This window comes from Microtus ochrogaster, linkage group LG2 (assembly GCF_000317375.1).
Source record: "Microtus ochrogaster isolate Prairie Vole_2 linkage group LG2, MicOch1.0, whole genome shotgun sequence".
NCBI lineage: Eukaryota > Metazoa > Chordata > Mammalia > Rodentia > Cricetidae > Microtus > Microtus ochrogaster.
This window is the reverse complement of record NC_022028.1, coordinates 9,762,853-9,789,389: the sequence shown is the minus strand read 5'-3', so window position 1 is coordinate 9,789,389 and position 26,537 is coordinate 9,762,853. Positions and strand designations below refer to the sequence as shown.

Below are 26,537 nucleotides of genomic sequence, written 5' to 3'. Positions count from 1 at the left end.
TTAAACTTATCGATGGCTGACTCTTACACTGGCAGGTGATAATGGTTGGAAGTAAAGAACTTCCTTTGGGTGATCTGTTCATATTTAGCTTAGCAAGGCTGACTCCTACATTATACAGATGTAGATACCAAAAGTTAATGAAAAAAAAAAGAGGGCATCAATTTGAAAGAGACAAAAGATTGATATATGGGATGCCTTGGAGAAAGGAAAATGAAGGGGGAAGTTGTATAATTATAGTATAATCTCCCCAAAACATAGTAAATAATTTTTACTAAAAAATAGGTGAGCTTGACTTGACAAAATACTGACTTGACAACATTTCCATAGCACAACCAAAACTAAGCCAAAACTTCATTAATTAATCGATAGGTGAAATAAGTCCATTTACACTCTTCTACATACTTATGGTATTTTGGTGCTTGAAAAGATACTTTCTAGCTTTAAAATATACATTTCGTTAACATCATTCAAATTTGGGGTTATTGTAAGTCTTCTCAAAATAGCTCAAAGAACCCGAACATAAAGGGAGGGTGAGAGGTGATATACAGCCCATAGGAGGACTTGTTTGTTTTCTTCTGGTTTTTCCAGAAACAAGAAAATGAAAAGAATTTTAAGCAGAAGGGAGAAATCCATGATATTAGGGGTAACTTGAAATTTCTGAATTTCTGAAAGATTTCTAAGTATCCATAAAGAATTTGAAAAGCCTACCACCTTCAGAGTGTCTATGTCTCCAGCAGCGATTTCTGTGGCTTACTTCTAAAATGTCTCTCTTCTTACCGTTACTAGTGTTAAGTGTCCGGCCATGCTTTTCTCAGTTCTTATAACTCGTTTCTTCCCAGGGAGCTAAGTCCTAATAGACACATAATGTAGCCTAATTGTAGAAACAAAGCACAATCTCCCAAGTACAGATGTAGATCTGCTCTTGCTTCAGCCTAGGCGTTGGATCTTCAGCCTAGGCATTGGATCTTCAGCCTAGGCATTGGATCTTCAGCCTAGGCATTGGATCTTCAGGCTAGGCATTGGAGTAGCTTTGCATGTGAATTTGCCTCACAATAGGAGCTGCTGGTGACTGTCTCCTTTAGACACCGTTTATAGTGATTGATTCCTATTGATCTTGCTGACTACACAATACTGGAACTGAATTAGAAGAGTGTGGTGAGCTCCTTCACACCCCAGTGTGTCTTAAATACCATTATGGATTTTACTTGGTTCAAATCTTTTGCAGTTTCTTCACGTCTCAAATTTAAAATCATTGACAAATCCTTCAGAATGACTCAGTACATTGTGAACCTCCTTCATAGTACAGCATTAGTTCATATTTTATACCTTTTCTACCCGGCTGCTTAGAATCACTAAGTGGTCTTTCAACATTTCCCACGGTGTCCATATCTGTTTGCCTGGGAAGAGGTGAGCATTAGGGCCTACAGGTTTTCTTTTTTTCATAGTCTTGAGCTCTTTGTTAGCGGTTTTGTTTCTTTCTCTGACCCCATTTTCTCTTGATCCATCCCTACAAAGACCATCTGTTCTTAGCTTTATTGTATGTCTGCTAGACCCTCGCTGCACTCTCTCTTTCTTCAGTGCTTTATGTGATAGCGATTTATTATTGATTCATTACACACTTGCTTTCATAACCTCCCACTTCTCTTTCCTCCACTGTCATCCTGCCCTGGACTTCACTCAGCCAAAGACTGATGTAGCGATGTGACATAGCTCTTAGCAGCAGAGCCTCAGCATCATCTCGGCTACTTAGAGATGATGAGCCTCGGTTACCGACTGCGACAGCTGCAATCTTCAGTTTCTCAATGAGTACTAGAATGGTCTGAATGATTAAATACAGTAACATACATGCACACATGCTCACACACACACACAAACACACACACTCATGATACCAATATCAGTTTTCTCCAATCTGTGAGAAATACGTCTCTGGACACTTACAAATGACCCCTGCGAGGCAGTAGAAGGGTTGATTCTTGACCCTCCATTGCTGCTTAGCACATAAACCAATAAACAAATGAATCTGAATACCTTTTAATAACCCTGTGTTCAAGTAATCACTCACTTGTAGGAGCTATCTGTAGTTTTTACTGACACTAAAATGGAGCATCTTCACAAAACACAAAGTTCCAATGTTTTCAAAATGTATCCTAATATTCTCAACAGAATATATTTATGCTTCAATTGTTTTATAGAGTGAAACAATGAATCTTGATCTTTTGCACCTTCGAACCCCACCCACTCTACCCAGGAACCGCCAACTTTTCTATCCCACTCCCCCCTAGGCACCTCCATACATCCCCCTGTGTCCCCTTTGTCCTCTTCTTTCCTTGTAGTTAATAATGGAGCTCAGTTAGTTCATCCTCCTGTTGACTGATCCTGAGCTGGCAGCCATAGCCACAGAGAGGCTGTCAGCACAGTAGCCATGCCATGTCTAGAACAAAGTGTTTGCAGCACCCTCCCATCTTGCTTCATCGGTTCCTTCCATTCCCTCTCTTGTGATGCTCTCTGATCCTCAGATGGTGTTGATAGAGATGTCCCATTTCAGGCTGAGCACTCAGGAGTCCTTGATTCTGACACTGCGAGCGCGATTGTGAAACTCTCCATTAGCTACTGACTAGAAAAGAAAATTTTCCCTGCCAAAGGTTGAGGGCATCACTAATCTGTGAGCCTAAGCATAAATAGTTAGAAGACAATCTAACGACATGTCACTTAGCAAAACTGTGATAGTTGGCTCCTCTTTAGGGCCTATGAATTCTTAAGCCAGAGCTTTTGATTAAAGTTTACAGTGCCAAACATAAATTCCTTCCAGAAGAGCTTGTCGCGAGTAACTCAGTGCGGGTGCGTGGGTTCACACTGGTCCATGAAATGAAGACTCAGAGACATTTGAGAATTAACTTAGCCTCTGTGGCTGCAGAGGGCTCAATCTCCATGAACTGAAGTCCCTTTCTTTGCCTCTTGGCATTTTTATTTTTTGCTACATTTACACTTATCCAGCAGATTTCCATATGTTCAAAACAACCTGAATGAAGGGTCTGAAAATACAACTGTCCGGTGCAAATGCCTGGTTCATGAGACACCATGGTGTGCCCGGTTCCCTCTAAACCAAGTTTTACATAGGCTTTGCATCCATGGGAAACTCTCAGACAAGATTTACATAGAGCAACAAAAGGTATCTGTAACTTAAAGGATGGATTAGGGGCTGAGTGAAAACTCCCAGAGCTAGGCCAGGTAGGGCCCAGTGGGGTTTCATGGTTACTGGAGATTGCTTGCTATGCCTCTGGCACCAGGCCAGTGGGACATTATGCCACAAGAATAGGCCTCAAATCCAATCCTAAAGCAGTTGGTTACCCCACAACCTTTGTGCCACTATTGTACCAGTCGCATGTCTTGCCTGAAAAGTTAGTATTTTAGGATATAGGGTTGGTCATAAGACAACTTTTTTGTCCTTTTCCTCCCAGTGGCCTGCATAATATACTCCAGCACCATGAAAGCTAGTCAGCAGTGAAGATGTTTTTGTGTCGGCTCCAATTTGAATTCTCTATATCCTGCTACCAATATACATTGTGTCTGTAGCAATAGAATCTTACCAGCTAGCTATTCTGAGCAACCAAGAGCAATGAGAAAAGCTTGTATTGTTTCAGGGACCTTTAAGTGCTCTCTGGCCAAAAACTTGTTAAAGATGTATCCACTCCTGCCCTGATATTTTTATGTAATAACCCAATTCTTCTAGAGGGCAAGTGTCCACTCGGGCAAAGTATCTCTGTTCAACTTCTACTGATTGATATAGTATAATTAGCTTACAAAGCAGTATGAGTTTTTTATTTCTTTATTTATTATTTATTGGGGGGTTGCTACAGTATATGTTAATGTCAGAGGACAGCTTGTAGGAGTCCATTCTTCTACCATTTGGGTTCTGGGAATCAAATTCAGGTCATCAAGCGTGGGCAGCGAGTATATTTACCTACTGAGCCATCTCACCAGCCCTGCATTAGGAATCTTACTGAGAAGTATTATATAAGCTCCATTTATGTATTTGTTTATCTAAGGTTGATCTGCAAGTCTCACATTTCATGTGCTGTTAGAATTACTTAGGAGATTTAAAATAGTTCTTGGGTTACCTAAAACGAAATGTAAAACAAAACTAAAACAAAAACGAGAAGATAACAAAGATGCAATCCTGTGGAATCTCCAGTCTATAAACTTACAAACAACAATGTCATAGATATATGAATAAAAGCAAAGATTACTCCTAACTTTCATACTATCTTAGGAAATACGGTATGTGGTACTGATAGGAAAACAGTGAGTACTCTGCTTGCCATTGGGCTGCTCATTTTACTGAACTCTGGCCTCCTCTTCCGACCTGAATTACAGTGAGAGTATTGAATCCAATCTGTAGCTGCCTTTACATATTTTATGACTTAAGACACTTAGAGTATGATTCATTGTATGACTAATCTTAAAATTTCTTCCGACTAACAGTGTTCTTTTTACTTTCTCTAGTTTACCTATTAACGTGCTAACTCCACAGCATGCTCTTTGAGGTATTAGTCTAATGGATTGACAGTTGATTTTCAAAATTCAATATATTCATTCCCACACCTCATGTCTTATCTGGAAAATGAGATTCAATTTCTAATTAATAGGTTTAATGACAATTAAGATAAGTCTGTGGGGCTCCAGAAAGGTCTTGGTGACTAAGATCACTTGCTGCTCTTGCAGAGAGCCCATACTCAGGTTCTAGCATCCACGTGGTAGCTCACCACCATCTGGTACTCCAGGTCCAGGGTTGCTCCTGTCCTCTGCTGGCCTTTCTAGACAACAGACACACATGTCATGCACAGACATGCATGCAGTCAAAGCAGTCATATGTGTAAAATAAAAGTAAGTTAATCTCCAAAATAACTTCAGAAATAAATTTGAAGTCTAGAGAGATCATGCATCAGTAAAGACTTCACAGAGAACTTGGCTTCCCAGCAGCCAAGGTGGGGGCTTGCAACAACCTGTATGTCCAGCTCCTGGGTATCTAGTACCTGCTGGTCTCTGTGGGTATCTATCTGCACTCACATACGCATGACTCCACACAGACCCAGACCCACACACACACACACACAAAACATTTAAAACTATTTTTTAAACATGCAGTCATTAAATTATAAAACATGCCAGGCATGATAGTCAGTTTCATCTCCTGCGTATTGTGCAGCACAACTAGCCATTTGTTTTTTTCCAGTGTTTGGAGTACATTAGTACAGAAATAATGGAGTGCATACTTGACAATATGCAAAAGCAGACAATAAAATGACAGCAAAACTATCCACTAAGGTCATAACAGCGGTGTCTTTTTTAAGTCACTATTGTCAGAGTCTCTCCAGATTGTGAGAAGCATGATTCTTGTGCGCACGTAACTTTTCCAATTTGTTTTCTGATTTCAAATTAGACATCTATGTAATAAAACTTCAACATTGTGGGAAATTTACAATTTCAAAAATAAGAAGTTCCCATTTTTAATGTCACCTGGTTGTCGGCCCCCTACAGCTAATTAGTGGTGACTGCCTAGGCAAAGTCGCATGTGCTCCCTAGCCTGCACTAACTGATGCACATGCCTTGTAAATAAGATTACATCACACATGTGCAGATGGCTTCTACTCACTTAAAATACATCTTTGGTATCTGCATCAACACATTTTGTACCTTCTCAAGAGCATAAGCTCAAGGATGCATTTCAGGCTCTCGGGCACTCCTCACAAGGTAGAGTTTAGGCCTGCCCGGAAGAGCCCTGTGGCTAATCCTTTCACTGCCAATCACTGGTCTTTCTCTCCAACTAAGAACCTGAGAAGGGACAGCAGGGGAGTTAGTCAGATGGGTCCTGTCAGTTTGTACAAAACAGTCCCACCATTGTGAAAGAAAAGCTGAACGAAGAAGACACATTTGTACATCCGTGACTCCTGAAGATCATAGAAACATTTCAAATGCCGCACGCTGTACCCATGGAGCATAACTTAGCCCTGGAGTGTGGAAGCCTACTCACACGTACAACCTACTTTGAAGCAAGAAGGAAATTTGACTTGAGGGTGTGGAAGACAAGTGAATGCTGACAGGATGCCATCCTTTGTCTCCCTGTGTTTGTTGCCTCAGAATCCTCTTCCTACCATGTATAAATTGACTTTCGAGTGATTGCGTCCTCTTTGTCTTTCCTACGCCTTTGCTAACTGCTTTTCGCCTGTTTCAATCACAAAAGAGCTGATTTTTTAAGCCGAAGGCCAATATATCAACATTAAGTATCCATTTCCATGCAAAGCACACACTGCATCATTGCATACTGTCTTGCAACAGAGGTGATATTTGATTTGTGCTCCAAGCCCTCCCCTAACCAACAGACCAGTTAAAAGAGCATATTCAGAGCCCAGAGTATTGAGATTACTAGAGCCCTTCCTTAAACCGTAGGCACAATTGCAGACTCCACAACAGGAGAGAATGCTGACACAGAGAGGTTGCTATATTGTTTGCAAAAACACTAAGAAGCATTATTACACCGAGTAGGACATTTCCTGAGTGCATGGATTCATCTCTCGGGTCAACCAGGGAGCCAGAGCCATGGTGTTAGGGACTGAGTTGGGAGCTTTTGGTGCAGACTAAGGAATTAATGAAAGCAGGGTTATCTTGAAAGAGGGTTTTACTAACCCTGCAGCTCCCCAAGACACTGAACCCTCTTGAGGTTGTTGTTCAAATTGTTGGAGGTTATGTGATTCAGAATTGTACAGGTAAAGGTGCAGAGAGATCAAGGGACCAGGGTTAAAGCGACAGGAATGTCGTGTTATGGTGTTAAGGTCCTTTTCACTCTGCAGTCATAGGCTCCTGACCAAATGCTGGTAAGGCTGGGTGTTCTGTTCTGTTCACTATGGCCTCAAACTGAGGTTCATTAACTTTCCAAAAAAAAAAAAAGAGCGACATTAAAGGTATTAGTCATGTGACTTACGGCTGTCTCAACCTGTTTCTTTCAGATACCATTGTTCTTATCGCTTCCATAGCTGTTGTTTCTGCAAAAACTCAGGGTAATATTTTCGCCACTTCGGCTCTCAGAAGTCTCCGGTTCCTACAGATCCTGCGTATGGTGCGCATGGACAGAAGGGGAGGCACTTGGAAGTTGCTGGGCTCAGTGGTTTATGCTCACAGCAAGGTAAAAATGTGCTCTCTGAACTATGTAGCAAAGTTTTTGAATAAAGTTCCATTGATTACAATAGCATTTAATAAACAGCACGGGCAGGTACTTTAAACTGGGACTCAAGCCATTTGGGCCCTGGTACATAATGCATTACTTTAACAACCTGCATGTACTCCTAGAAGTAGGAAAGTAATTGACCTGTACACGGATTTCCTATTTACTTTTTCAAAGATTATTCCTACCCTTAAAATGTTTCTTTCCTTTTATTTCTAGGAATTAATCACAGCTTGGTACATAGGATTTCTGGTTCTTATCTTCTCATCTTTTCTTGTCTATCTGGTGGAAAAGGACGCCAATAAAGAGTTCTCTACATATGCCGATGCTCTCTGGTGGGGCACAGTAAGTATAAGAATCTGTTCTTAATCTATCAGCTATCGTGAATGTAACACTGAATATAACAAAAATGGTTATCAGTAAATGATCTCAATGAAATATCAACTTTCAAAAGAGATTAATGTGGAAATGTATGGTACTTATAATTTATCTAGAGGTTTCTGTGCTTTTGGGGGAAAAATAAAATTAAATTTACACATAGACTATCATTTATGATTTTGGGGTGCTCAGTTGTTTCCAAAGTAAAAATATATCATTTTTTATAATAGGAAATACTAACAGGATTATTTGTTTTGGTATTGTAAGCTTAAATAGACAATTAATAAATTGACTTACCACTCGGGGGGAATTATTTTTGATTATCAAAATAATAAATAAGAGAAGTGTGGTGGCACATTGATATAGTCTCAGCACTCTGGAGGCTGAGGCAGGAGCATGGCAAGCTTGAGGCCAGTCTGGGCTACCATGGTATAAAACTTTCAAAAAAGATAACTGAAGCAGAAACTTGGAACAGCAGCTGATTCAAAGTGAGAAGAATTAAATGCATCAGTCGATCAAGAAGAGAAGACAAGGAGCAGCCTGTGAGAGCAGAGACCATGGACACATTATTATAAAACTTTCCATTCAAAAATCCCACTTTTCCTTTTTATCATTACAAATAGTTTCCAAACAAGGACGAGTAAAACTCATAACTATCATACAAATAGAAAGCAATGCAGACTACTATATTTAATTCATTATTTAAAATTTATCAATGAAGAAACCAGTAAAGCGTCACAGTCAGATCAAAGTACTGACCAAAGTCCAGAGAATTACTAATTGCTGGAAATGCTGGGATATTGAAACAGAAGAACAAATGGAGGGGAATCTAGCTATTTTCACAATACAGGCAACAAATCAGTGAACATTCCCTAGACATAACTTATTTACACATGGATAAGGTAAAATTATTTTGCATTGCTATGTGTTATCTTCAACTTACAGGATTGTAAAATAGCTCCAAAGTCATGAAGATGCAGACTCCAATAGTCTGGAAAGGGTGTACTTTCAGGTAAAAATTTCCCTGCATTTACAAAGAATTTATAGAACAGTCATTTGGAACTTAGACCCTAATACGGCGTTTACAGTATATAGGGTATTTTGTTCAACAAAAAAAATCGCATTTCTTTTCATTTTATACTTTTATGAGATTCCTGGAATGAAACAAGCTTTAGAATAGTGTAAAAATTGTTTTTCTTTCATTCTTGAGATTATTCTTGAGATTATAATGTAATTACAACATTTCTCCCTTGTATTTTCTCCTGCTAAACCCTCCCATATATCCCTCCCCACTGTCCTTCAAATCACAGTTTCTTTCTTCACTAATTATTATTGTATGCATATGTATTCCTGAGTGGTCCCTGCTCAGTCCATACAATGTTAGTTGTGTGCATGCTCTCAGGGCTGACCATTTGCTACTAGAAAACCAACTGGCATATTCTTCCATGGGAAAAAACACCTCTCCCACTCCCAGCAAATCTCAGGTGCCCATAGTACTTTGTGTAGAGTTGAGGCCTCATGGGCTTTCCCCCACCTACTTTATCATGCCCATTGGTGTTCAACTCATGTTTGGGCAATCATGTTAATGATACTTTGGGGTATAGCTTCTGATATTACTAGGAGACACATTCTCACAGCAAACTCCCTGATCCTGTGGTTCTTATAGTCTTCCAACCACCTCTTCTGTAATAGTCCCTGAACCTGCAGACTGATTTGTAGATGAATCCACGGGGACTAAGCTCCACAGCTCTGCATTTTGATTGGTTGGAATTTTCTGAAGTGGTCTCCATCTGTTGCAAAGAGACATTTCCCTGATGAGAGGTGAAGACTACACTTACCTTTGGGTATAAGTAAATGCGTTTATAGGCTATTGTTGGAGGTTATGCTGGTTTAGTAAGTTAGTAGTTGTAGATTCTCCTACAATGACCATGGTGTCACTAGCACCAGAGGTTAGCCAGGCTTCCAACACCAGGAATATTTTCCCTATTGTTTAGCAGGACTAAGTCCAATTACAGAGCTATTGGTTCTTAAATGCCACTCCTGTTCCCATAGAGTTATTGTGCCATGCTGTTCTGTAGATGTGGTTCGTTGGCATCACAGTTGGGTAGGGCTGTTGGTTGCCTCCCTCATTTAGAAGCTTGTGTGATGCCTTCTGGTACCATCAAATCTGATCATCAAGAAGGGCAAACCTTCAAGTCAGCTCCAGCTCAGGAGTTTCTGAATTCTGTTTCTGAAGTGTATGGTGTCTTCAGCAATCGGGACATAACTTCCACCCCTGGGAGGTAACCATGGCAGCAGCAATCAGTTGCATGTCTGGGGAGTCTCTTGGACAGCCCTCTTCAACAGCTAAAAAGAGGGCATTCTCATGTCTGTTACTGAAGCTTTTGTGATGTGATCTTTGGCATCTGGAGGGAGCACCTTTGGCCCAGATGAGAAAACATCATTAAAACCCTGTATGTATATTTATAAACATGTAATTACATGTGCTATAGGTTTCTTTTAGCTAAATTATTAACAGTGGGCTTCCTTGTGGCTTCTTCAAAATCCTTATTGGTATTTTACCCACCCCTCCTTTTTCTGTATTTACCTTCCTCCTAAAAACCTCTCCATTTTCTTATTTCTTCTCTCAGACAAATTGCATCCTGCTATTCCCTTTGACCCTCTTCCCGTTATCTTTTGTGTTTCCCTCCTTCCTTCTCCCTAAAGAACACCCTTTTCCCACTTACGTAAAAATTTTCCACTCCTTTTACTCTACAAAGGAAAATTCACTTACAAACCACCCTTAATGCCTCCGCAGTGCTAGCCAGCTGTTTGCTGAACTAAGAACATAGCATCATCTTAAACTATCCCTGAAGCACTGGGGGGTTTGTGTTTACCCTTCATGGGGCACAGATAGAAGTCAGGGTTGTCTCTTAATCCACTCCTCGTCCAAAGGCCATTCATGTAGACTGGGTCCTGTCAGAGACAATGAGAATTTTTCAGGACTAAATTAAGCAGAACTTGATAAATGTCTTGGTTGAATAGTAGTGATTAAATAAAAATTAGAAATAAATTCTTCTAAATTTTAGGCTTTTAAAAATAATATCAGGGCCAGGCAATGGTGGCATATGCATTTAATCCCAGCACCCAGGAAGCAGAAACAGGATCTCAAGGCCAGTTTGTTCTACAGAGCGAGTTCCACGACAGCCAAGGCTGTTACACAGAAAAGCCCTGTCTCAAAAAACAAACAAAACATCTTATCAGAACACATCTCCAAGATTATGCTGCTGGTGACAGAGTAGTCTATTATATTAATAGATTGGTTTCCAGAACCATTAGGTAAAAAGACAGGTTACACAATGAGAGGAAAATCTTTGCTGAGTGCACATCAGTCAGGAAATCAATATCCAACATACATAAACTGCAAAAATTCAACACCAAAACTCCATCCAGTCAGTAAATGAGCTGATGAACTAGACAGATACTTCTCAAAAGAAGTAATACAAATAGCCAATAGATACTTGAAAGAAATGTTCAAAACTTAGCCATAGAGAAAATGTACAACTGCCGTGTGATTTTCTCACCTCTTAGATTGGTTGTCATCAAGGAAACAAATGACAGTGTATGCTGGTGAAGATAGGGGGATGGGGGAAAGGGGCAGAGAGGTACATTGTTGCTTAGAATGTATGCTGAATAGCCACAATGGATGTCACTGTGGAATTTCGTCAACAAACTAAAAAGAGGACTATATCACGATCAGGTATATATGAGGGAAATTTAAATCCACACACCATGGAGACACAGGCACACTCGTGTTGATTGCTGCACTCTGTGTGGTCCCTAAGAAACAGAATCAAAGTGGATGTGCATGATTTCTCTAAGATGGGGAGTCTAGATATAAATGAGTATGTGTAGATGCGTATGCACACACTCATGTGCACCCTCGACCCCATGAAATAAGATAAACGTGGGTTATTTTTCCGCCCCAAAGGAAAATGGAAACATGGCATCTGTAGGAAAGTGGACTCAAATGGAGACCATCGTAGTCGGTTAAGTAAGCCCCATGCAGAAAAACAAACAGTGCGTGCTTTCTCTAATATGGGAAGTCTAGCGAGAAATGTGTGCTCATGTGCATGCACACACACGTATGTGGGGCCTTAGCCTAATGAAAGTGGAAAAGGAATCATGGAGGGGAGAAAAAGATTGGATTCAAATGCTAAGGAGAAGAGAGGGAATCCGTGTGATGTAGGAGCCAAGGTTGGGGCTGCTTGGGTGGAGGAAGATGCCCACAAAAAGTGACACAGGTGGGGTATCAGAGGAATTAGGAAGGGGAATGCATCAGAACAAGATACAATGACACGTATGTATGAGAAGTGCCAAATAATAAAAGAAAGGGGATGCCATAATGAAACTTATCACTTTGAAATTTTACTCACAATATTAACCAAAATGGCTTCATTTCCAGCTATTCCTCCCTACATACAAGAGAAATTCTGCATTTTGAAAGAAGGATAGAAATCAGAAGGAGATCTGACATTCTTGAAATACCTCTAATATATACAGAGGAAATGAAAACCTGTTACTCGTGGAACAATAAGATGCAAACTGAGAAAATGGGTGGCTTTTCATATGAGTGAGGGAGAGCAACCTATATCCCAGCCTGTTTCCAGCAATCTGGATTCGGGTTTAGTGTTTGCTTCTCGTGGATAATTCAAATATATTTCAATTAATTGCAATACTCAGGGGCACCTTTTTCCCTTTGAGATGCAGTTGTTGGTGAATTAAGTCTGGCAGCCTTTTCTCTCTCTTTCCATTATTCTTCTTTTTCTCCTTATTACCAATACAAATTGCTGTATTGTGTGCTAAACGGTGTGTGGGAAACTCTTAATATACTCTCGCTTAGTCACCAGCGAGCTTCTCCTCCAGAGAGATGCACAAGGCAGGCTTTCAAAGGTCATATCTGTGATTTGCAGCGAGAAGCAGCGTATTTTCAATGATTTCCACTTCAATAAAACTGTTTTGACTGGTGTTTAACCTGTACTTTACAGGTTTCTGAATGGCCTAATTATGTTTCCATTTTAAAAAATCTAGCCCTGATAATCAGAGTGAAAAATAAAAAGATCTTCCAACATGCCAAGCTTCTAGGAATGAAAATAAGGGCTCGTGACTCTAAAGCAGTTTTGTTTATATTGGCTGACTCATTAATGGTGTTGTCTGACGCTTGAAAAAAACATGAAAAGTAAATAAGAGGGCTTATTATTTCTTTTCATTACAAAAACAGAATATATTAGATCTTAGTGTTAAGTAAATTTAGATTATTGCACCACTTACTATGTGTCACCGAAGACTTCTATGGAAAGTGCTAGGATAATTCTAATTGAAATTGTCCATGTTGCATGTGCCTTAATAACTCTGTAGTATCTAGATTAAATGGGAAAATGAGACCACCCTAAACTAGAGTGTTTATTAGTTCTAGGCTGTAGAAAAAGGAAAATTATCTTTAGTAGGAGTTCAAACTGTCAACATAAAATATCTGAATTCAATTTGTGTTCCATCTAGAAATATAGTGCCCCAGTAAATTCCAAGTATTAAAAAACAAAGGTCCTTGCTTTAGAAAGGGAAAGCTGTCACCGTCATCATCTTTTAGGGATGCAGGAATGTGATCAGCAGTGATCAATGCAATATTCAAATATGATCCCTGAACACAGTTCCATGCTAAGGAACGAATTATGTGCCCACCTCACTATGTGAAATAACAGGTATATGAGAGCCTGTGCCAAGACCACAGCAGGTTCACAGTCATGGATGGTAGCTGTTTGGAGTGCAGACATTGCTCTTAAAGATGTTCAGTACAAGTGTCTGCCCAAACAGAATGAAGGAGAGCTATATTCTTCATTGCAGACACACAGTGTAAGCAGAGAGGAGACTTGGGAATTGGAGGTTGTGACGAAAAGGTTTCTGGGCTCCACAGTGGCAGCTAAAGGGGGCGATGCTGCAGGCAGCGGAGGAGGAGTGAACAGACCAATCCAAGCTGAGATGCTCCTTGCTCCTGGAATCAGGGACTTCTGAATGCTAACCAGAGCTCCACATGATGATTTTTTTTTTTATTCTTAGCACCATTTTCTCCTTTTTCAGTTGCCTCAGATTTATTCAGAAATAATTTAAGAATAGAATTTCTGAAGTTATTTTCTATTATTATCTCCCCCTTTCTTGTTATTTTTTCACATTTGATGCACTTTAGATTTATTCTGAAATAACTTCAGGTTGGGTTTTCCTGAAATAATATTTTTTTAATAATGATCTGCTCTTGAAGAGCAATTTTTATTATTTACTGTTCATCTGGCAATGAAGCTAGTGTTACGTTTTGTAGTGGGTATAACAGTAGATAGAAGGACTCCACTATCTAACAGCAGGTCAAATGGCATCTGAAGACAGATTCCATTTGAGATTGTGTCCTTGAAGAGATTACTTCCGACAGACATAAGAATTTGTATCAGCCAAGTCAAGTCTTGGAATCCATGCCAATAATCTTACAAGCTTTCACAAGGCAAGTCATGCAGACGGCTTCTATATGCAGTCTAGGGTATGGTGTGCTCAACGTGTCTCACATCCCACAGCGATGCCAAAGTAAGATGCATGGGAAATGAGCACGGGCACCAATGTCCTTGATAACGCTAGGTCGACCTTCAGAGAATCAGCTCTCCTTATTTTGGATTCACCCGTAAGACTCTTTTCTGCATCGTTGTACAAAGTATCATTTCCTAAATTAGTACCAGTCTGGGAAGTTAAAGTAAATGATTGTTTTTTACTGTCAATGTATTACCTAAAGATACCAAAGCTTTATTTAGCCCAAGAGAATCAACATAGCAGGTCCTAATGATTCAAGAGCATTCTCAGCTACCATACACCCAACACCCAGCCACCTACCCCAACCCTGCTTTGAGCATCTCTAAGACTCACACTTACCTTGATAGCACGCATTTATGGAGCATACCGCTCTGAAGGCTCTTAAGATTCTTCATTGAGAATCCTGGTCCTTGAAGAACATCATCCCATACCTGTGTCTGTACCCTTGTCTTTGATACACGCTGTTTTAAAAAGAGAAAAAAATATACTCCATGGACATGAGTTCTAGACCCAACACTGGGATTTGCTGAAGCATTAGTGTTTGTTTTATTTCCTGTGTATGTGGGTGGACATGTGTGTGGATATAGAAACCCATGTGCGTGTGGAGGCTAGTGGAGGGGACCAGGTATCCGGCTCTACAGTTCACCATTTTGATTCATTGACATGGGATCTCACACTAAATCTGGAGCTAGGCTGGTGGCCACAGAGCCACAGCAATCCCCCTGTCTCCAACCTCCACAACAATGGGCTTACAGGTTTATATGGCCACTCATATATTTTCACATGGGCCCTGGGGGTTTGAACGCAGGTCCTCACCCTTGTGTAGCTGTCTCTCTTATCTACTGAGACATCTCTCTAGTACCTGGAGATAGCAATTAAGCAATCATTTTCTATACAAATAATAGAAAAAGTCAAATTGACAAAATACAGAATTGCTTATACGCGGATGAGATTGAGACACAGAGTTGGTTTGTCAAACACTAGGAAAATATCACCCATTATTATTATTATTATTATATGTTTTACCTCACGTTTGAAAAAAAACATTATGAATGATAATATCCAAAGGAACCTGCCATAGAGGAATCCAAGTTAGATGATGCTTTGAACAAAAGAAAACTCCTCTGAGTCAGTAGTTCAAGTCTCAAAGGTGACTATCAAATTCTAGGACCACACACTCTCTGAAATCAGGTGCTATAGGAAAAGAAATAAAAGGGGAAAAGAAATAAAGAAGGGGGAAATTGGAGGGAGACTAAAGGCGCATATTACTGATACTGACAAAGGACTTGTTCTTCAAAGACCCTGTTAGGAAGAAGTCATGTCATACTGTAAAAAACCCACTGTCTAGTCTTAGTTTGTTCACATGAATGCATTAACAAAAACTAGTATTGGTAATTAACTTTTTATAATCATGCCAAGGAATAGTCATTGATTTATTCCCTAAAGGAAGAGAAAATATTTATTTTCTAATGGAATTAATCAACTTGAAAGAAAAACTTTCCAACCTCATCAAGTTTGACCATAGATCTTCCTTACTGTTTATATTGTTGTTATTGTTGTTGTTTTTACTTTATTTTGTTTTGTTCCTTTGTGTTGCATTTTCTTTTTGCTTTTGTAATGATCTTATTTATTATCCTGTCTATTATGGTATGTTTCTGTGGACACAGGGAAGCAATGCCACATATGTGTGGTTAGAAGACAGCTCCCAGGAGTTGGTTCTCTCCATCCACCTTGTTGTTGTTCTTGCAGAGGGCCTGGGTTTCATTTCCAGTACTTGCCTAGTTACTCACAACTTTCTGTAACTCTACTTCCAGGAAATCTGATATCTTCTGCCCTCTGTGGACATAAGGCACACATGTGTTACATATACATACGTGTATATATGCTGGCAAAATACTTAGTTGCATAAAATAAACAATTGTTAATATACCTTATAATAACATCAAATATTAATGCAACATGACTGAGATTTATACAAATAAAAATTTAAAGGAGAATCTCAATTCTTCACAAAGAATGTTAGGAAATGAATATACCTGTATATGTTTTAGTGAGCAATAAAATATTTATAATATATTGTATATATAGTTTAGTTTTGTGAAGATGTATTATAATCAAACTTTAAGTAGACAAGTAGCTGTCATAGAAGTTTTGATTACAGAGCCTTCTCTGGAGCTAAGGAGATGGCTCAGAGACAGGGCATTTGCCTATATTAGAGAGGCCTTGGGTTTGTTTCCCAGTTAGGGGAGAAAAGAAGAAGGCATCTCTGTGTATTATCACAAATTAATATGCTATCAGAAAATGATCTCACCTACAAAGAATAACAGGGCTTTTTTTTCATTGATTATGCAGCACTCTAGTCCAGCTCATTTTTTAAAATATATTTGCTATGCAAAACCAATCTCTAATAGACAGTGATTCACTTTTAACATTGTAGATATCAGAAAATAATGACATCCTTTCACTCAGGAATTATCCAGACTGTCTTAGTAAAATCAGAACCTATCAAACAACCACACTTTAGTTCTCTGTATCATCCTGAACCCACCCAAGAGTCCCTGTCAACCCTACCCACCAAGCCTGTATACAACAATGAGGCATCCGCATGACTCACCCAAAATGCACAGAGGCGTTGGATCTGATTCCAGTTCTGTTACCACTGTGCTCAAGCCTTGCATCCTAATGTCCTATGTGCATAAAGAGCTGACAAGGAATTACACAACTCAGGGGTTGCCGGGGCATCTGAAAGGAAGAACTATACTATTAATTTGTTGTTGGATTCCTGTTCTAAAGAGCCTGGCATTTTAAAGGGATGCCTTGCTCATTGTTTCTGTCACAGAAACATTCCACTATTAGGCTTGGTTTCTCTAAAATCAATGCTTTTTAAAAGCATCCCAAATCAGTATGCTAACTGCATACTACAATTAGTAGCTGCTAACTTCCCTTATGACTGAGGGCTGCTGAGACACTCTGGTCATGGTGGTTGCAATATGGAAACGATGTGGTATGATAAAACAAGTCATCTTACTGTACCAGACCATGAGGCCACTGCTGGAGTCCTAGAAATCTATGAAAATCTTTTCCAGAATGGAAATCATTCTATTCCCTCAAACAAGCGGGAATACTTTTTTGACTTAGGATAGTCCTGGCGGGCTTTTTACACATGCTGTCCTATCAGTGAAAATCCCCCTTTATTTAATCTTCCAAGGGCTCCTTTCTGCCTTTTAGGTCTTCTCCCAAATATTCCTTCCTAGAATGCCATCATTAAAATACACCAAACAAATGCGAGAGTAGTATGACCTCTGTCTGCAGAGACCAGATCATGTGACCATGGTCAGGAGACAGGACCTTTTCCGAACTCAAAGAGAGAACCACTGATATATTTTATTAGAGGGGAGTGAGAAAATGTCATCCATTTTAGGTATATGGAAAAAGAACTAACAGAAAAGAGAAACAGAAGCAAAGAGAGCAGATAGCAACTAGTATATCTGCCTGGCCTCCCAAGGATCCAGGGATGACAGAAGATTGGGATGAATTTGTAGTGTGGCACCCAGAATCAACGGGAATCGCTTACAGGTCCAGTGAAGTCAGAAAAAAAAGATATATGCACTCACTAGCATATATCAAAACGTGTGCATACACAATTGATTGAAATAAAATCCTTTTTGATTATTTTGAAAAAAAAATAGTAGTGCATGGGAGGTATATAATATGGTTCCGCAAGGAAAAGAACTCCAGGACAGCCAGAGCTACAGAAAAACCCTGTCTCAGCAAGAACTTTCAATCTTTAATGAAAGAAATTGAAGAAGACACGATAGAGTGGAAAGAGCTCCACGCTCCTGGATAGGTAGAATTAGCATAGTAAAAATGGCAATCGTAGCAAAAGCAAGCTACAGATCCAAAATCCCAGCAAAATTCTTCGCAGATCTCAAAAGAATGGTACTCAACTTCATATGGAAAATCAAAAATATAGCCCAAACAGTCTTGTACTTATAAAGGAATTTCTGGGGGTGACACAATCCCTGACTTCAAACTCTACTATAGAGCTACAGTGCTGAAAACAGCCTGATATTGGCATAAAAACAGACAGGAGGACCAATAGAATCAAATCAAAGATCCGTATATCAATCCACACATCTATAAACACCTGACTTTTGACAAAGAAGCAAAAAATATCAAATAGAAAAAAGAAAACATATGTAACAAATGGTGCTAGCATAACTGGCTATCAACATGTAGAAGAATGAAAATAGACCTATATCTATCACCATGCACAAAACTCAAGTCTGAATGGATCAAAGACCTCGACATAAAACCAACCACACTGAACCTCATAGAAGAGAAAGTACACTTGGGCACATTGGCACAGGAGACTGCTTTCTAAATATAACTCCAGTAGTACAGACACTGAGAGAAATAATTAATAAATGGGACCTCCTGAAACTGAAAAGCTTCTGTAAAATAAAGGACATGGTCAACAAGACAAAACAACAGCCTACAGAATGGGAAAAGATCTTTATTAATCCCACATCAGACAGAGGGCTGATCTCCAAAATATATAAAGAATGCTAGGAATTGATCACCAAAAGAATAATCCAATAAAAAAAATGGGGTATAGACCTAAATAGACAACTCTCAACAGTAGAATCTAAAATGGCTCAAAGAAAGTTAGGGAAATGCTCAGCATCATTAGCCATGAGAGAAATGCAAATCAAACAACTCTGAGATTCTATATTATACCTGTCAGAATGGCCAAGATCACAAACACTGATGACAGCTTGTGCTGGAGAGGATGTGGGGTGAAGAGAACACTCCTGCATTGCTGGTGGGAGTGCAAACTGGACATCAGTATGGCTATTTTTTAGAAAATTAGGAAATAACCTACCTCAAGGCCAGCAATATACTTTTGGTTATATACCCAAAGGATGCTCAATCATACCACAAGAACATGTGCTCAACTATGTTTGTAGCAGCATTATTTGTCATAGCCAGAACCTGGAAACTACCTAGATGCCCCTTGACTGAAGAATGGATAAGAATAATGTGGTATATTTACACAATGGAGTACTACACAGCAGAAAAAAATAATGACATCTTGAAATTGGTGGGCAAATGGATGGATCTTGAAAACATCCTATTGAGTGAGGTAATCCAGACCCAGAAAAACACATATCCTAACACATATCATATGTACTCACTCATAAATTGCTTGTAAACATAAAGCAAAAAAAAAACCATCTTATAATTCACAATCCCAGAGAACCTAGACAACAAAGAACACCCTAAGAGAGACATAAATTGATCTAATCTATATGGGAAGTAGAAAAAGACAAGATCTCCTGAGTAAATTGGGAGCATGGGGATCACGGGGGAGGGTAGAAGGGGAGGAGAGTGGACAAAAATATATAGCTCAATAAGAAAAATTTAAAAAAAAAAAAAAAAACAGTACATGCTCTACCTACAAACTAAAAAAAAAGACCCTGTCTCAGAAGAATGAAAGAGAGGGAGGGAGGGAGGAAAGGAAACAAAGTGAGGGAGGGGAAGAAGGGGAAGAGGGAAGAAGAGGGAAAGAAAGACATAGAAAGAGAAGACTGAGAACAAGAAGAAAGAAAGAAAAGCAGAGAAAGAGAAAAAGGAAGAGAGAGAGGCTAAGAAGCTAAGACAATTTCATTTACAATAGCTGCCAGAGATAAATTTCACCAAAAGCTTAAGGCCATATACACAGAAAATTTTAAGCTTTAGTGAACTGATGTTAAGAAACCACTGCTCCTTTTCAAACCCACTGTAACGTTAGTCCAGCTGAACAGCTTCTGCTTTCCAAAGCCCACTGGAGATCCCTTTGTCACTTCTACCTTTTAGCCAGAAGGATGGGTACATTCTTCAAAGCTTTCAATATGGCAGCAAACCCCAGGTAAGCCATCTTCCATGCTGGTACCAGTCAGACCCCTTCAAACCCTTCAGTGGGTTACTTGACCCCATTAGAATTTTTAAACAGCTCTATGTCTTGTTGCAGTTGTTTGTATAGGTCTTGCCTCTTTTACTATGTTATAACTATCTCAGGACAAAAACTATGTATCTTCCGTTGTTGTTCCCCTGCAAATCATAAAACATATCTTTAGTATATGAGGCTTTAAGAAAAGGCCAGTGATGAACAGTCTTAATTAGAATAAGTCATTGTTCGGCGTACTAGCTTGTAAATTCACAGGGTTATCTCTTCTAGGTTAGTGATGATGATCTTAACCAAATTACTTTCCTTTGAGTGTACATAGACAATCTGGAAGACTGTATTACAAGGAAGACCAAATATTCCTTCCCTTGAGCAAAGAGAGGTTCTATGGTGCGTCATGAAAAATCAAAGCACAGTAATAGATGTGCCAACAAGACTTCTCAAGTCATGGTTTAGTGGAAATAGTGTTTTGCCTCCTAGTCCTAGGTCCTAACTTCCTTCTCAAGTACTTAAACTGGCTGTTCTGTTGGCTTTGTTTCTAGATTACACTGACAACCATTGGCTATGGAGACAAAACGCCCCTAACTTGGCTGGGAAGATTGCTCTCTGCAGGCTTCGCACTCCTTGGCATTTCTTTCTTTGCACTTCCTGCTGTGAGTATCTTTGCAACAAGAAAGCAGCTTCAATTGGGCCCTCAAGGCTTCCTGGAGTGAGCCCTCCGCACGTCTGTGTTTCTAGGAATGGATCTCTCTCATTGACCGATAGGATTCTTCCAATAAAACGTTGACTTTTCTAAAAGCATCCAGGTATATGGTGGAGAAAATATGGACCAGAGTCTTCATACTGGCTAACTCTGTATAAACAATAATTCAGATTCTTTTGGTCAACATGCCACTAATACATTTGGAATGTTTAGGAAGATTTAAAGATAGTTTCATTTAAATTAATTACTGCAAAAACTATGTATCTTCCGTTGTTGTTCCGTTGTTTGCTTTATAATATACACAAATGGATAGATGGATGTGCACACGAGTTCATTCCTCTTCCCGAACACTTGAATGAAAAACATCTGACCTTAAGTCTTGTAAATGTGTCAGATGATTTATTCCTGTGTCACAGCCATTGATTTTTTTTTTCTTAATGAGCAGTTTCTGCATTTCGTCAGAATGAAAAACACATTTATCTCCCTCTAAGCTTTTGACTAGTTTTTCTTCAATGGACGAAGCTGGACTCTCTGGGAACTTTAGCCTCTTGTTTCGTTAATGGACATGACATTACCGTTTACCTCTTCCCTCCGGACATCGTTTTTGTCCGCTCCATCTAAGCTGGGCATTAGGAAGCCAACAGTAAAGAATGAGAGTCCAGCCTCAACAGGAGCACCTAAGTAAAACAGTCTCAATCTGGCTCCAAGCTGCAGGCCAGGCCATGTGCAACCTCTCAGACTGAAACCTGAGAACGTGCCAGAGAAAGCTGAGCACTTGGAGGTCAGACGGGGATTTTCGGTAACCAAGACTTTAGATCTCAGTGCTTCTTCTTTGACTGCAAGTGACCTCAGAGGGCATGCTTGTTCTTACCACACTCAGGGATCACTCTTGACTAGCCCAGACCACCCAAAGCCGTGGCAAAGGGACTGCCCAGCCTGTGCCCAGACTTGTAGAGTGCACCTCGGTTTGAGCGACATTTATCACTTACTATGTAACACTCTATATGTTAGTTTGAGCGACATTTATCACTTACATATATCATTTATGTAATGCTCTATATATTAGTGTGCTAGGAGTGCCATGGCAGGATACCACAGACTGTAGGTCCTCAACAGTAGCAGTTACTCTTGGGAGTTCTTGAAGGCTAGATATGCAGATCCTGATCCAGATATTAGCAGGGTTAGGCCCTTCTAAGAGCCTGGAGAGAGAGAATATCATTCCAAACCTCAGTCTTTGTGGTGGAGAGTGTCTTTACAACATTTATATCTAAATTATCTCATAAGGACACAATTTGTATGCTTAGGACCCATGCTAATGATGCCATCCTAACCCCAGATGACCTCTGGTGAGGACCCTCACTATCTTCAAATAAGTCACATTCTAAAGTACGTGCAACACTTGATCTTGAGGAGACACAATTTAGCTCAGTGATTTTTTTTTTTTTTCTAGTATGTTTCTTCCTTGAAATAATGGAGGAAGAATTAAGTCCAGACAAGTACTGGGCAGAACAATGTGATAATGTAAATCAAGTGATTAATATGCAGAAAACAAAAACACTTCCCTTCACTTGCAAAACTGTAGAAGTGTGTGGTGCAGGCCTTTAATCTCAGAGGCAGGCAAATCTCTGAGTTCAAGGCCAGTCTGGTCTACAGAGAGAGTTCCTGGACAACCAGGGCTATGCAGAGAAAAACCTGTCTAGAAAAACAGCAGCAACAAAAGTTTCCTGATGCAAAACGGTAATATAAGACAGATAGGGAGCAGAATTTCCCACATCCACATCTTGTAGTTGTGTGATGTGTTTTATTTTGTTTTTGGAGACAGGGTTTCGCTGGGTAGCCCTGGCTGTCTTAGAACTAGCTCTAGCCTAGTCTACAGAGTTCCCACCCCCAGCCCAAAGTCAGTTCCTATAGCTGGCTCAACAATCCAGAAAAGAACAGAGAATCGATCATGGGATTCCCTGCAGGAAAATATCTTTGGAAACAGTGAAATACAATCTTGGGTTTATTCCCCAAAAGTAATGGCATAGAATACCTGCTGTTTTTATTTCACAGAGATAAATGGGCTGTTAAATAGAAGCCAGCATAACAGATACTGCATGGGAACAGGTGTTGGAAGACTAACAGCAAGGGCAGGAAGTGCAAATCTACAAGAAGCAAGCAGAAATGAGTGTTCAAAGTGTGTGAAGACTTGGGGGTTAGTTAGAGTCAGAGTCAGGCCCCCTCTGTGAAACGCAAGGTTCCTATAATGAAACTCTGAACCTTCCAGGGAGGTCAAACTATGTTTTTATGTGAGGTTACAGATCAGAGGCTAAGCAGTCATTCACAGAAATGTTTCCAATAAAACGTTGCCATTTTATATGCAAATTAAGTTAATCTATGTTACTACACAAGTTTTACCACTGAGGCCACCTTCTAATATAGTGATATTTTATTTCTGTTTTATAAATAAAGCTTGTAGTACATGTAAGGCCCAGGGTTTAATCACAACACAAAAGCAATAAGGTCCTAGACATTTCTAGTTCCATAGAAATGAGTACATTCATGGCTTTAGAATTTGGCCTCAGGGGCTGGTGAGATGGTTCAGCTGGCAGTGGTTTGCTACCAAGCCGAAAGACCTGTGTTTGGTGTGGAGGCCCAAAAATGTGAGCCTATTTCCACCTTGTCTGATAGTCAGAGAGTTTGGAGGTTGCTCAAAATGGTTGACAAGTGTAACTGTGCATCCCAACTCAGGACGTCAATACATGCTTTTCTTGACATTAAGACAGATCATACAAAATTCCATTCTGACAGATGGTCGGGATATGCAAATGTACTTCTCCTTCTTCTGTAATTATGAGGTCACAGGGGAAGTGGCCTTCAGGATATGTTGGTCTAGGCTGGCTTCACTGCCTAAACAACAGAATGCTAATGAGTTGTCTCAAAGTGTTAAAGCGATTAACTGTTTGAGTTGCCCTTTGTATCATGTTAAAGAAGTTTTTTGTTACCTTCTTCCCCCTTTGAATTGGGTATGAAAGCAAATGGAAAATTAAATATGGATGATTTCAGTGTTCAAAAAAAAAGTTAATCTATGTTAGTAAAATATGTTTGCACTAAACAGAACATTTCCTAACAATGCCAAGAAATGCATCCTTGTGAAACATTTGACCGCGGTCTCCCCATAGGTCCTGAGTTGTCATTTTGTCTTCTATTCCTGCTAACAGTGCAGCCTGATTGAAATTTTGAGAACATTTTGCCGGGAAAGTGTCCTTGTTAGGGTTACTATTGCTGATTAACCATGACCAAAAGCACCTTGGGAAAGAAAGGGTTTATTTTGCTCACTCACAGAATGCATAACTGTTGATCACCAAAAACAGTGAGGGCAGGAACCTGGAGGCAGGAGCTCATGAAGAGGCTGTGGAGGGATGCTGCTTACTGCCTGGTTCCCTAAGGCAGAGCTTGCTCTCTGCTTTCTTATAGAAGCCAGGACAGCCCGGGGATAGCACCACCCATAACGGACCGGGAAGTACCCATTACTCACTAATAATTATGAAAATGTCCTACAAGCTTCTCTAGAACCCCATCTTCTGGAAGTATAAGTAATAGAGTTTTCCTCCTCTCAGAGGTCTTTAGCTTGTATTAAATTAACAAAAAGTTCTTCAGCACAATTGACCCCTTGTCAACTTGACACATAAACAACTCCGCATTAAGCCACAACCTTTCCTTTCTTATTCATCCGCAAGATTACACATTAATATTGATATCACAATATAAAATATCTTCAAACTTAAAAGTGCTATAGTCTTACAAATTCAAGCACTGTGAAACTTCAGTCTCTTTTAAAAGTCCAAAATCTGTTTTAAAATCCAGAAGATCTTAACTGTAGAAGTCTATAAAATCAGAAATAAACAAAATACTTTCTTACTTCCAGAGTGAAGAACCAGGGGATAGTCATAATCTGAACAAAGCAAAATCAAGTTGCAAATGTGTAAATAATTTAATAGCCAATGTCTGGGTTCCACTCATGATCTACCCGGCTCCACAAAAGAGCTTGGGTCACTTCTCCAGCTCTGCCCTCTGGAACACACACATCTTGTCTTCTAGAGTCCAGCTGGCTACACTCCACGGCTGCTGCTGTTGGTGGTGGTCATCCCAAGGAGTCCCTTGGTACAACTGGGCTGCACTTTCACCAGTAGCCTCTCCTGGGCTCTCTTGGGGGAGTCCATCCTTGTCATCCAGTGTCAACCCCTAGCTGTTCTCCATGACCATTCCATGCCTTCAAAACCAAGACCAACTGGGTGACTCTTACACTACCATGCTTGGCTGTCAGGATGAGATGGAACCTTGGCTGCCTATGGAACACAGCTTCTGTGGCTGACTCTGAGCAAACACTCCCTCAGGAGACTTTACCTCAAGGATGCTGGTCTCTTCTTAATCACAGCTGACCCTTCACTCCCAGCTGCTCAGCATCCATTGTCCCAGCAAAGCAAAGGCTTCACTTCAGTAGCTCTGGTCCTCTTGTAAATCACAGCTGAGTCCTCAGCCGCAGATAACCAGGCCCCGCAGACTGTCCAGTAGAATCTTTGCCTCCTCTGAAACTTTAGGAGCCAGGCCTCCATCATCTGCATTGTTCCCAACAGTCTTATCTTCCAAGCTCCAATAGATCAGTTTATTGAGCTCTCAATGCTCAATGGGTTGTCTAGGCCAGAGTTCCACAGTCCTTTCCCAGTCCTCCCTGGAACAACACCGTCAGGTCTGTCACAGCAATATTCGCTGTTCTGGTACCAACTTCTTCTGTTCTGTTGCTGTGAAGAGATACCATGCCCAAGGCAATTCTTATAAAAGAAAGCATCTTATCAGGGACTTGCTTATAGCTTCAGAGAGGGTGAGTCCATTGTCACTGTGGGAGGGAGCATGGCGGCAAGTGTGGCACGGGAACAGCAGCAGAGAGCTACATCCTGATCCCCAAGCAGAAAGAAAGAGAATCTGGGCCCGGCGTTGGCTTTTTCAACCTCACAGCCCACCCCCAATGACACACTTCCTCCAACAAAGGCCACACCTTCTAATCCTCCAATAGTGCCTCTCCCTGATGACTATGCCCTCAAATATAAGAAGCTATGGGGACATTCTTACTCAAACTACCACAAGAAGGTTGAAGAGGATTGTAAGCCTTTCCTCTTTGAAAGTCCTGCAGCCAGGAAACTCAGTGATCATGGTTTCCTGTGTTACCTTGACAACAGAAGGTCTCTGTTGCACCTTACAGGTTCAACAGGCCACTTATCCCAAGCTCCACTGTAGCCCACCCCTCTCTGGCTCCCTCCATTCCTAGGCTACTGAGCTTCTTCAGGCCAACCTGACTTCTTCATAGCAACCTTACATGCTGATCTTACTCCCTCCTCCCACTGAATACCCTAGCTATGAGTGGCTTTTATTATGAAGAAATCGACCTTTATGGAGATTGAATTCTTTTACATATCCAGCGGGTTTAACTCTAACACAACTGCATCTGCTTGACTTGATATGTTAATTATTCCACAAACACGTTTGCTACTATCTTCAATCATTAAAAATATTAGCAAAATATTTGCAATATTTGTTAATATATTACAAGTACTAAAATACATTTTAGCCAGGCAGTTGTGGCGCGTGTCTTTAATCCCAGCACTTGTGGCGCGCATCTTTAATCCCAGCATTTGGGAGGCAGA

At 40.2% G+C, this 26,537-nt stretch overlaps 1 protein-coding gene across 3 annotated transcripts in view; it reads left to right on the top strand.

The window, feature by feature from the left end:
* Nucleotides 1-26,537, top strand: part of Kcnq5 (potassium voltage-gated channel subfamily Q member 5) — a 529,997-nt gene that overhangs the window by 419,904 nt on the left and 83,556 nt on the right. For all 3 annotated transcript variants that reach the window (XM_026785580.1, XM_026785581.1, XM_013351081.2), the window contains exons 5-7: nt 7,008-7,183; nt 7,442-7,567; nt 20,696-20,806. In XM_026785580.1, the coding sequence (XP_026641381.1) occupies nt 7,008-7,183; nt 7,442-7,567; nt 20,696-20,806 (413 nt within the window). The remainder of the gene's footprint in view (nt 1-7,007; nt 7,184-7,441; nt 7,568-20,695; nt 20,807-26,537) is intronic.